The 13317-nt window shown below is 44.7% G+C and overlaps 1 protein-coding gene across 1 annotated transcript; it reads right to left on the reverse strand.

The window, feature by feature from the left end:
- Positions 1–779: 779 nt before the first annotated feature.
- znf296 (zinc finger protein 296) lies at positions 780–11490 on the reverse strand. The gene is made up of 3 exons (XM_074642154.1): positions 11240–11490; positions 7899–8270; positions 780–4275 (listed from the first exon to the last, which is right to left on the reverse strand). Exons 1-3 carry the CDS (start codon positions 11289–11291, stop codon positions 2495–2497), a joined length of 2205 nt encoding a protein of 734 aa, XP_074498255.1. The 5' UTR covers positions 11292–11490; the 3' UTR covers positions 780–2494.
- Between the last annotated feature and the right edge of the window lie 1827 nt (positions 11491–13317).

Raw genomic sequence — 13317 nt, forward strand, 5'->3', positions numbered from 1 at the left:
TTCGGTCTTCACTTCCTCCTTATTCTCTATAACACAATGGTAATTGGTAGGAGTGGGCGTGTGTGCATCTGGTGCAATAACCCCCCCTCCACCCCCAACTACACCCTCCACCATCCAACCCCACTCCTCCTCTTCATCTACCCAGCCCCCACCCTGTTGAAAGCTCATTAAAAGACCTGCTGTTAATGAGCTAGAGGGATCATAGAACTTCATTTTCATTAGAGGGGGGGTGGGGTTAAGGCCAGAGATGCTGGTGCAGAGGTTTTTTATGCCCTTAAAATGGAGTCAGCAATTATCCCAACCCCTTGACACTCTCCACCCACCCTGCTCTGCCTCCTAACATGCCCACAAACAATAACCAAACTGCCCCTCCTCAATTTTGTATCCTGAGAAAAGCTTGTCGCCCGTGTCCCATCACACCTCGCTGCACCCATCTCACAACCTGCAGGATGACTGACACCACATCCACACACACACTAGCGCACACACACACTGCGCTGGAATTACATTACAGCGTTTCCAGACAAAGCCAGTAACATCAGAGGGATGTAAACAAGGAGTGAGGGTCCCTAATCCAAACACTCGCATTAAAAATTAATAACTCAGCGCTGACTGTGGTCCTCGGAGAAACGACCCACTCTGACTAAGACAACATCCTGGTGAAAAAAAAGATTCTTAAAAATAGTTTCAAAAGCTTTGTTCTGGCTACCAGAAGAAGAAGAAGAAGAAGGGTTCGGAAAAGCAACCGCAAGCAGAAAAAGACTCCACAATACAAAACATTTCACCTCAATTCTTTATTGAGGCTCCTCATGAGGAGGTGAATTACAAAAATGGTGTCAAGTTTACAAAGACAGAGAGCTTCACAATAGCCAGTGTTCAGCGGAAAGGAGACGATGCTCGGAAAAGTGGAGGCAGTTAATATTAATAATAATAATAATAACAATAATAAGTATAGCAACAGCAAGAATGTCAAATCTATGTACAAAATATTATCCCTGAACAGTTACACTGCACTCATTCATCACACAACGCACACAAGAATTTGTTTTCCCTGACATGAATGCAAGTAGAAGTCACACAAAGTCATCACAGTAGTCACGAAAACATTGGCAGCACTCTACTTGACAACTTTGTCCTGTTTTTTTTTTGTTAAATGAGCAGATTTCCTCTCGCGTAACTTGCGTTTCTTAAACCCTCGTTTGCGTACATCTGGCAGAAGCACGACACGGCAATTATGACCTGCCGAGTCATGTTCTGGACACACAGGACAGAGGGTTCAAGTAGAAGTGTCACCTGAGGATTTTGTCCCCCCCTACCCCCAGTATGTACACACAAACAAACACATTCACCCAAGTGCTTCCCACAAAAACTCCACCAACCGACTAGCTACTCCTGCACCTCTCAACCCTGTAGTTCAGCAGTTACACACATCACCGACATGCAGCATCCATAAATTAGGAATAATTCAAGCAACAACAACAACAAACAAAAAAAAACGGTTTCAAATGGCTGCAAAACATGCACGAGCTTCAAGCAGTCCGGCACTTTACAAATGTAAACAATGAAAGAGAGAAATTACCATCACAATAATAGGTACAAATAGTGAAAAATAATAATACACACCCGTTTCACATGTAAAATTGCAATTTTTTTTTTATGCATAGAAACGAATCATGAAAAAAAAATCAGTAGATGAGGCTTTAAAGTCTCCTTATTCACATTTATAAAATTAGAAAAAAACAGAAAAAATCATCCACACATACTGTCACAAAGTCAGGAGCACAACCTTGCCGGGCTCCGTGAGCCCTGTAAACATTACGTTAAGTGACAAGTGTTGTGACAGCCAAGCGCCTTTAAAAAGAGGAGTCTGACAAACTGCAGGCAGACAGTGTTTGGATTCATTTCACCCCCGTGTCTGTTCAAACGTCTTTAAAAGGTCTCCTCGAAAGAAAAACCAGCAACAGCTACAGGAAACACAATATGACCTTTCTCCGTGTACTGATGCTGAAAATATATTAACATCGTTCTATTGCTCGGCTTTTATTCAATATAATCCCTTCTCTATTCTATCTGACAGTTAATGTCTGTCTCCACCTGTCCAGCGGGTCGCCAGAGAGATAAATCACTCGTCTTTTGCATCCTGCACTGCAACATGGTGATCGGTTTCCTGTGTCTGCGTGGACTGTGGCGGTTCACTTCCTGTTCAAGAGCTCTGGTAATCTCCCTGCTGAATGTCATGGCCTTGTTTTTTTGCTCTGTGGTCTAAAGAACTGTAGGCACTTAGTTTCAACCAGCAGCTTTGCATACAATCATGAACATGCTGCTGTGCCTCGGCGCTGGCAGAGAGGACGGGACCGCCTGCTGCTGCTTCTTCTTTAAACTAGATTCCTGTTGACAGTCCGTTAAATGATGGGACGAATTCTTTATATTTGAAGGGGCGACTTAAATCCTATACAGTGCTATTTTAATGTCAGTTAGTGAATGAGAACAGTTCTCATGGCGCAGAAGTCAAAGCTAAGCTCAACTCTGCGTTGCTCTCAGGTTGGAGAGCAGCCGCTATGTCTTCTTCCTCCACCTCCTCCACCTCCATGCCTCTCACCACATCACTCTCAATTTTGCTTTCCATTTCTATCTGATCCAAACTGGCTTCGTCCTCCTCCGTTTTCACCACCACCGCATCTTCTTCGGCTTTTATAGCGGCCAGAGTGTCTGCGGCGCTGGCCTGCGCGTACGCTCCCACGCTGGCGTGGCTAAGGCCGTGCACTTTCTTCAGGTGTTTCTCCAGAGTGGCGTAAACGGTGAAGGGCACCGAGCACAGCTGGCACAGAAAGGAGGCCTTGGCTCCCTGCGTGCCGTGGGTCTTCATGTGACGCGTCAGCTTGGAGCTCTGTGCGCAGGCGTAGTTGCAGAGGCCGCAGCGGTAGGGCCGCTCACCTGTGTGGCTACGGCGGTGCACAGTCAGGTTGCTGCTGTTTCTGAACTGTTTACCGCAGTACTCGCAGGCTTCGTCTTTCTTCTTCTTCCCAGCTGAACTGGCGGTAGTACTGCTGTTGTTTCCCCCGCCGCCGCTGACGCCTCCTCCTACACTCCTCCGCTCGTTCTCCCTCTGCCACTCCTGCACTACCTCGCTGACTTTGGCTGAGCTCCACTCCGTCTCCGTCTCTATGATCTCTCCACTCTCGTTCTCCCACTCTCCGACTTCTCGCACTCTGTCGCCCATCTCCGGCCGTTTGGGCGTGCAGTTGCCACTGGCGATACCGCTCTCGCCACTGCCCCCCGTCTCTCCGCTCTCCAGCGAGCCCTCAGAGGGGCTGGCGCAGGGTGAGGTGTGCTGAGGCTCCCCCGGCCCCTCTGCCTCCTCCTCCCCTCCCTCTACCCCCTCTCTCTGGCGCTGGTACAGCCTCAGCAGCTCCCTGTCTGGCGGTCTAACCTGTGAGGTCAGCAGCATCAGGCCTGAAGCTATGGACGGGTGTTTGGGCAGGCTCAGGTCTAACTCGGAGGGACCCTGGGCTCTCGCTTCTGCGCCTACCATTCCCTTTCCCATGATGACTGCAGCTGGCTGCATTTGAAACCTCCCTCCCATCCCGTGCCTCCCTGAGTCCTCCTCCATCACGACCATCTCCACCGACTCATATCCACTTCCTCCACCTCCAGCCTCCCTGTGATGGCTCCTTATGTGCCGGGCCAGCTGGCCGCTCTGGGCGAAGGCATGCCCGCACACTCCGCAGTGATAGGGCCTGTCGCAGGAGTGAATCCGGCGGTGGGTGGACAGGGCGCGCAGGGACAGAAAGTTCTGGTCACACAGCTCGCAGTGGAAGTCCCACTGGAGGGTGCTGGTCCGAGGAAAGGGAGAAGCTGCTGGTGGAGATGAGGACGGAGACAAGACCAGGCCTCCGGGGGAACTGCCGGTGGCGGTGTTGTTATTCCCCTCGGCGAGCTCCCTGAGCCGCACTGAGAAGTTCAGAGCCTGCATGTTACTGGAGGAGGAGGTGGAGGAGGTGGTGTGTGTCTGACGGGAGCGACTGAGGCGCAGGGCGGATGGCTGAAAGGCGGAGGCAAGAGCTTGGCTCAGGTGGCGAGGGTCCAGAGTGGCCGCAGCAGGCTTGTGCCCTTTAAGTCCTCCTTTTCTTCCTCCTCTCATGTCCATGTCGTCCTCCTCGTACTCCTGGTAGATGCTGAAGGAGTGTGTGTGCTGAGCGTGCTGTAAGAGCGCCCACGCAGATGGAAACACACCCTCGCACTGCTGGCAGGTGAAGTAGGAGGGCTCCTCAGACACTGGAAAACAAAGATGGACAAAATTGAGTTAGCATTTTGATTAATAGTTGTTAAGTAAGGAATACAAGAGCATAGAAAAATATCTCTTTTGAAACTTGAACCTGAAATAACTGATTTTTCTGGCCACTTTGGGGCGCAGGAGAAACAAGCTGTGGACACAACACCTGACATATTTTTAAACTCGATACGGCTAACTTAGCAAAAAGTTGCCTTTTTACACATCCAACTGATACAAAGCAACATTAATATTTATTTTGTGTCCACCTGATGAATGTAAGTCCAATATTTCACTCTCTTTTAGCTCTGTATTTGGTCTCCACCAACTGAATTTGGAAGTATCTGTCTCTTTAGCTGCTACAAGATCCACTAGGTTCACCAGCTGGTCGCTAACTGTGTCTGTCTGCTGTTTGATGCTGAGCAGGTTGTGTACAGTGGGTTTTTGGGGTCGTGTCTAGAATGTAACCTGCAAATTGCGAAAATCTGCAAAAACTCTTGCGAGACTCGCTGCCCGACGACCTATCCTAAGACATAGATGCCTAACCTTAACCATCTCGTGAGAGCTGCGTAAGTAAAGTTGCGTGTTGAAAATCAAAACGACGACTTAAAAGACGCCGTAAAGTTATAAATACTGAACAGCTACATGAATATCAGGATGATAAAAGCCACATCTACCAGAATAAAAGCACAGACACATTCATATGGACTCAAATGAATGGAAGACGAAGAAGAGGAGGGTCAGGTGATGAAGAAGTAACGCCAAAATAAGGAAAAAGTGTGCTCAGAATAGAGAAATAGGTCTCCGTAAGCCGACAGACCGACAGAGACACAGTCGTGTTGCAAAGTACATCTGGAGATATTTTTATATGTGGATAGCTTTGTCTCTTAACTGAGAGCCACTCTCCAATTAAGCTGCAAATTGCTAATTAGCAGAACGTAGAAAATGAACGCTTTATGCAAATCAGGCACTGACTCAGCCTGCTTGACAAATGAGGCCTTTCTGCATAAATCAAAATTGGAGAAGATCCCCAAATTGAGGGGGAAAACAGTTCTCTTTTTTTTTTGGAGAGGTTCAAAGCGGACTCTGGTATAAGCCTCTTTCATGTTTCCTCAAGTCAAATCCTTCTGTATTTTACTGGAGGGGGGGAGGAGAGTGAAGATGAAAAAGAGAGCAACTGTTTCTTTCTCTTTTTCTTCCCCCCACTCTCCTCTCTCTCCCGCCCTCCCTCTGTCTGGAGACGAAAGGAGCTGTGGTGTTCATGTCCTTTAACCTAGCCTGCGGAGAAACCCAGGAGAAGTTGAGATACTTCTTTTAAAAATAGGGTGAAGAGTGAGAGCGGGAGGAAAAAAGAGAGGGAGAGAGAGAGAGAGAGAGAGATAGGTAGGTCAGGGCTCAGGAGATAAAACGAAAATGAGATAAAAAGATTATAATGTAGTACAGGGGGCCAAGAGACACCACGAAAATATGTCACCCCTTCGGATCATACTTGAGACCCATCCTCCAACCTCGGCTCTCCTCATCACCCCTCCGCCCCCCCAAAACCCTCCAAATCTTTCCCTGAGGGGAGTATGGGGGGGGCTTTTGTCTCGGGGTCCTGGAGTGAAACACAATACCCAGCCGGTTTCTCTTTCCTTCCCTCTCTCCCCTCGCTTTTTTTTTTTTTTTGTAAGGATTCCCATTTGGCCCGGGGTAGCACTTGAATATTAAGCAGAAGCAATAACTACTAATTAAAAATGCAGATTGGCTGGGAGCACTAACGAGCAGCAGGCAGAATCTCTTTTCCCTTGGGAGGAGGAGGGAGGAGAAAAGAGAGGAGGAGGAGGAGGAGGAAGGAGGGAGGGGGGCGAGAAATTGAAAGAGGGCAAAGCGAAAGTGTGTTGAAGATGGGGGGAAGAAATGAGGAGGAGGGGGGGATGTTGGAGATGAGGAAAAAAAAACAAACAAGGAGAATAAATAAAAAGGAATGAGACAGATGCACGCGGCTCTTCGGTAATCCATCCCACTCCCTTTTCTCCTCCGTCCTCGCCGCTTCTCTCTTGAATACAGAAAATACATGGAGGGTCTTCATGTTGTGGGATAACTGCTCTTTCACTTCTCCGAAGCTTCAGATGCTCCACCGAACAACAAGACTTCCTATTACTTACAAGGCTGCACGTCCAATTAAAAATTGTCCCTTTGCTGCTTCAACATGCAAGAACTCAAAGTCCACGTCACAAACTGTAAAATCTGAGGAGAAAAAAAACACTAAAAGCTGGGTGAAATCGCAATTACCGACTCCAAACAAATGCAACCTACATTCGCTAATAAAACTTTAATCCAAACTTATCCACTTTTTCCATTATTCACAAGCTGTCGTGCTCTTCCCCCCCACCCCCTCGCCTTGTGTGCACATGTTAGGTTTGTTGTATAATCCTGCGGGCACAAAAATCACCAAACTCGTGGGTTCTCCGACTGTAAGTGAGAGACGGAGAGAGCGAGAGATGAAAAACAGACTGAAATAGAAAAAACAAAGAGATTGTGGACGGACGGAAATGGTGCGTGCACCAGTCCCCTGAGCGTTACACAAAGGAAGGAACTGCTAACGTATGTGTGTGCACGACAGAGAGGGTTTCAAAACGTGCAAAGGGGCACTTGTGCCTACAATGCAAGATGCTCTGTCCATCTAGTCATTTGCAACATCCCTCACTAAAGAGACACAGCATGACCTTCAAATAGATCTGACCTTTTGCAGGAGAAACACAATAAGTCTCCTCAAATTTGACGTGAAATTTTCAAAAAGGATTTTAATGAGAATTCACGAATTGCTGATGGACTTCCACCGTGACAATGTCACATTTGGCCACGACCATCTCGGCGTCCGCACTCTTCTTCTCTAAAAGGAAACAGCATGAAGACCTTTAGGGAAAATCACTGCCAATGTCTGATGCACAGTACGAGAAGAGAGGGACACAGAAATAAATATGACAACAAGGGGAAGAAGAGGGAGAGCAAGATGCATAAGATGAAGTAAAAAAGAGGAGGATGGAGGAGATTCCCAGGAGCTCAGGTGGCTCGGCCCGGGGCAGATCAGTGGGAGATGGCAGAGGAGCTGCACATGATGCAACGTTCTCCATTACAGTGTCATGACAGCGAGAAGAGCTGCACGAAACAGCCTCACATCCGCTCCTCTGTGATGGTCATACTGTGATGCACGACCATCAAGAACCAGGAGGGCGTTAAAGCACTGCTCCTGTGAGGACGTGGGTCCGGTCTCTGTTGTCCAGGGCGTAGTGGAGGACAGAGAGGGAGAAACATGTTTACCTGGCCACTCCACCTCAGAGACTGACAGTCAGGGAGATGAGAAGGAGCTCAGGTGCTCAGTGTGGAGCCCTCGGGGACCCTCGGTGCCTTCCGAACGCTCCTGACGCCTATCCTTTCCACACAATTAGCCTGTGCGTCACTAACTCACGCAGGTCTGCTAATGGCAACGGCTTGCTAATGAGCTGGACTCGGGAGGGAGGTGGGGGGGGGACAGTTGTTAAATGAAGAGGAGGGGCGGTTGAAGAAAAAAATATATATACCAAAACAAAAAACAGAGTCACTAATTAGCAACCTGCCTTCTTTTTCTGCTTCTTCAAGCACTCACCTGCTTTGCCGTGCTCTGCCTTCACCTTGACGCCGGGCTCCTCCCCCCACGCTCGGCCCCCTCTCCTCAGCTCGATGTAGCCCGGACCCGGCTCGGCGACGCGCTGCTGCTGATGCTGCTGTGCTCGGTTGGCAGGTGAGGGGGGCGTGGCGTTGGCGTTCGGGGCTTGGCTTCGGGAGCGGCAGCCGCCCTGTTTGTGCTGGATGAACGCCAGGATGTGGGCGAGGGGGAAGGCCCGGCTGCACTGGCCGCAGGTCAGGAGGTCACGACCCTCGCCAGGGGCTCGGACCTGTGGAGGAGGAGGAGGAGGAGGAGGAGGCGGAGGAGGCCGGTCGTCTGATGGAGTGGTGCCGTCCGCCATGTCAGTGACATCTGAGAGGGAAGAGAGAAAGTTCAATTACCAACAGAGATTACATTAATTTGACCTACTATAAACATTTTTTAAGAGAAACTGATGTGCAGTGCAAAAACATGACAAATAGGATCATTTAACACAAGCACAGTTCAAGGCACAGGGATTTCAACACCATTAGCACCGTAATTAATCGATTAGTCGACAGAATATTAATTGTTTAATTCATTTTTCAAGCATCAATTCACAGGTTCCAGCTTCCTAAATGTGAATATTATCTGGTTCTTAGTCTCCTATGTGAAAGTAAAGTGAGTATCTTTGGGTTTTGTACTGTTGGTCGGACAAAACAAGACATTTAAAACACGTCACCTTGGACTCGACAGGCGTCGACACTCCACATTTTTCTGACATTTTAAAGAGCAAACGAAAATAATCTGTGGAGTCATTGAGACCATCCCGTTTCATCCAGTATTTTCCACCCTTGTCTTTCTCGGTGGAGCGTAGATAGTTGGCGGTGTCTATAAAAAAGGTCCGTAGAGCGGTTTCTCTAAATCATTTTTATCTGCAGCCATAGAGAGATATCACTTTTACACACATCACTTTTTTTTAGCCATATCTCCAAAATACACAGAGAGAAATCAATACTGAAGCTGAGTGTTCTTGACATAAAGCGTCCCACTTTCTCTCCAAATAAAAAAGGCTGAATATACAGACAACACCAACATGTGCTGATCCACACTTCCTCCAACAAGAGTCCCAGTTAATCTGGATTTCCTCTTAGGAGTTTTTGACCGTTCTACAAATTAACAACCCAAAGTACTGTTACACCTCAGTGGAACAACAAAACAGGCGTGGTGATTGAAAGTGCGAGTTTCAGTTGTAAGCTCTAAAGCAACGAGGCCAATCTGCTCAGCCAATACTGACCACTTCCTTTAACCGACCCAGAACAGATCCGCTCTGTGACTGAGGCTGCTGCAGAGACAGAGAGAGAGAGAGAGAGAGGAGCTCCAACTGTCCATCTCAGCATGACATCAACCTCAGATTAATGTGACAATCACTACATGTATGTGCTGACAAGTGAAGTTATTGATTCAATAAAAAGGCAACATCATGACCAAAGCTCTCACTTTTTACTCACAGTTAGAACTTGCCCTACCAGCCACAAGCTGGCAGCGGGAGTTTCTCAACAGGAAGTGGATTGCAATAAAAGAAGAAAAAAAATAGACTGAAGGTGTTTGAGATAAGAGTAGATCCTGTGTTTTTCTGTGATCACAAACATGTACAGGACAGCTCCTAATCTGATAAATCTTAGGGAGCACTTTGACATGCATGCAGTCTGCAGACAAGTGCAAAGAAGTGGACACAACTTTGAACCAAAAGCTCCTCAGAGTCTGAGCAAACTTTGGCTATTTCTTAAGAAAGGCCTCCAGCTCAGGCCAGGTGAGGAGGAGGAGGAGGAGGAAGGGGGGTCAGTATTGCTCAACGCGGTCATGGGCACACCTTGATGCCTGGACTGGATCCACCTGCCCTGGCTAACATACAGGACAGGTACAGACAGTACAGTCTGAAGTCGGATCTCGCCAGTTGTTACTCAAAAATGTCACCTTTCCTGTTTCAGGGCTGCGCTGTTTGTGCAGACTTGCAAGGCGCGGTCACACTCACACACACACACACACACACACACACACACACACACACACACACACACACACACACACACACACACACACACACACACACACACACACACACACACACACACACACACACACACACACACACACACAGAGAGAGAGAGAGAGAGAGAGAGAGAGAGAGAGAGAGAGAGAGAAAGAAAGAAAGAAACACACACACACACACACTCACTCACTCATAGACAGACAGAGTTGAGTCAGGGCCTGTGGTCACACCAGACACGCACCACTGGTCTCCAGTAGAGAACTGTAAAAAACAAAGTGTTTAAAGTTTCCCTCTTGTTTCCTCTTCAAACATCACATGTTTCTTTGTGAGCTGCACTGTTGTCTTCATGTTTGAACAGTCTGAATGGGATCATAAGCAGAGTCTGAATAGGATCTCCCACATTTGTATTGAGGAACATTATTTAATTGTCCAAAAATATAAAAAAACAAAAAACAAGAATAAAACAGGATGGAAACCAGTTCTCTAAAAAAGGCTTCAAACAGCTAGAAGATGAGCTCCAGAAGAAGCAGTGGAGGAGAAACTGCCCCCCAGACAGAAACTTGATCATGGTCTAACCTGGATATATTAATCATCATGTTCGGACCTGTAGCCTCTGAATACACAGCGTGCCAATAAACCGGTCCTTCCTCTCTATGACTCTCTGACTGGCTGCAGCAACATTACACATGAACAACACAGCAACAAAAATACAACCCTTTATTTCAATATTTACCTACATCCTGTGTATTGGCATGATTGATCCACAAAGATATAATCGACTTTACATGCTTGTAAATAATTAAAAACTGGATGAACAATTGCTCAATGGTTACAAAAAGTCAAACAGGTGTACATGATGGAAAACATGACTGCCCAGGTACAACTGAAACTGCCTATTTTTAAGAGGAGATGGATGTTAGTTATAGATTAGTCCGGAATAATGAACTTAATTGTCTTGGATGTATAGTTTTTGTAGGTATATATGTGGGTGGATGTGTGTCCACTCAATCCTTATGTGGTGTTACTTTGTTTTTGTGTACATGTGTGTCAGGTGAGGCCCAGTTGTGATGATTAATTGCCTGTTAATTTGTATTAATGGCAAAAAAGTTTAAAAAAAATAAATAAATAAAATTTAAAAGAATTAAAAACAATAACATCCATCATTTGGTAACCAGCGCGTCTCCAAATCCATGTGCGTAAAACTCACAATGAAGCCAAATTGTGAGCTGGATTAAGTGGATTTTCACCCCTAAAAACAACATCACATCCGCGTCCAACGTGTCCTGCTACACATCGCTGCTCTGCTTACCTTGAATCACGCTCAGGTGCTGCGGTCTGCTTCCAACTTTGCGCCTGGACATCTCTGCGAAAGAGTCTCCAACAAGCAAACAAAAACCCTCCAAAACACAGAATCCTTCTTCTCCAGATAAGTTGGTCGGTGGTGGACAGACTGAGAGGACTGAGAGGACTAGGACTGACTGTCTGTCTGTCTGTCTGTCTGTCCTCTGCCTGGACTCCTCTGCGCTGAGCTCTGAATGTGGCGTTCAAGTTCACGCTTCTTCTTCCCCCGCAGCGAGCAGGAGGGCAGGAGGGGGCATGAGGACTGTAAGCACCGCCCGCCTCGATCCGACCCTGACCCCGCCCTCCTCCGGCAACATGCTGCGGAAACACGCTCCTCCGAGCACTGTCAAGCTTTCTCTCTTTCACAGGTTTCTTTTTTTAGTAAGGCAGCTTTATTTGTAGAGCACATTTCAGCAACAGGGCAATTCAAAGTGCTTTACATAAATATTCAAGAACATTTTTTTTCCATCCATCTAACTATAGCACATCTATCTATAACATATCTATCTATCTATAGCACATCTATCTATAGCATATCTATCTATAACATATCTATCTATCTATAGCATATCTATCTATAGCATATCTATCTATAACATATCTATCTATCTATAGCATATCTATCTATAACATATCTATCTATCTATAGCATATCTATCTATAACATATCTATCTATCTATAGCACATCTATCTATCTATAGCACATCTATCTATAACATATCTATCTATCTATAGCATATCTATCTATAACATATCTATCTATCTATAGCATATCTATCTATAACATATCTATCTAACTATAGCATATCTATCTATAACATATCTATCTATCTATAGCACATCTATCTATAACATATCTATCTATCTATAGCATATCTATCTATAGCATATCTATCTATAGCATATCTATCTATAACATATCTATCTAACTATAGCACATCTATCTATAACATATCTATCTAACTATAGCACATCTATCTATAACATATCTATCTAACTATAGCACATCTATCTATAACATATCGATCTATCTATAGCATATCTATCTATCTAGAGCATATCTATCTATCTATAGCATATCTATCTATAGCATATCTATCTATAGCATATCTATCTATAGCATATCTATCTATAACATATCTATCTAACTATAGCACATCTATCTATAACATATCTATCTAACTATAGCACATCTATCTATAACATATCTATCTAACTATAGCACATCTATCTATAACATATCTATCTAACTATAGCACATCTATCTATAACATATCTATCTATCTATAGCACATCTATCTATAACATATCTATCTATCTATAGCATATCTATCTATAACATATCTATCTATCTAGAGCATATCTATCTATCTATAGCATATCTATCTATAACATATCTATCTTTCTATCTATCAATAACATATCTATCTATCTATCTATAGCATGTCTATCAATAACATCTATCTATCTATAGCATATCTATCTATAGCATATCTATCTATAACATATCTATCTTTCTATCTATCAATAACATATCTATCTATCTATCTATAGCATGTCTATCAATAACATCTATCTATCTATAGCATATCTATCAATCTATAGAATATCTATCAATAACATATCTATATCTATCTATAGCATATCTATCAATAAAATATCTATCTATCTATAGAGTATCTATCAATAACATATCTATCTATCTATAGCATATCTTTTTTATTTGCACATATATAAAACTGCACAAAATCCAGTCAATGAAAAAAAAAAAAAAGAAATGTGTCAGGAGAGGTCAAGAAGCCACAGGACCCCAGGAGAAAAAAACAATAACAAAAAAGGAAGAAAGATCTAAACTAACATAATAAAAAAAAAATACAACAAAAGTTAAACAACAAGAAGAAGTACACAAAATGTGGAAAACAATCCAATAAAAACAATGAAATACATACAAAAGAAACAGTACAGAAAAAAAAGAAAACGTATCTAAACATTGCGATAAAAGTGCAAAAGAACATTAAGACATAATTAAAACAGTTATAAAAACA

The sequence above is a fragment of the Sebastes fasciatus genome, chromosome 7, assembly GCF_043250625.1.
Source record: "Sebastes fasciatus isolate fSebFas1 chromosome 7, fSebFas1.pri, whole genome shotgun sequence".
NCBI lineage: Eukaryota > Metazoa > Chordata > Actinopteri > Perciformes > Sebastidae > Sebastes > Sebastes fasciatus.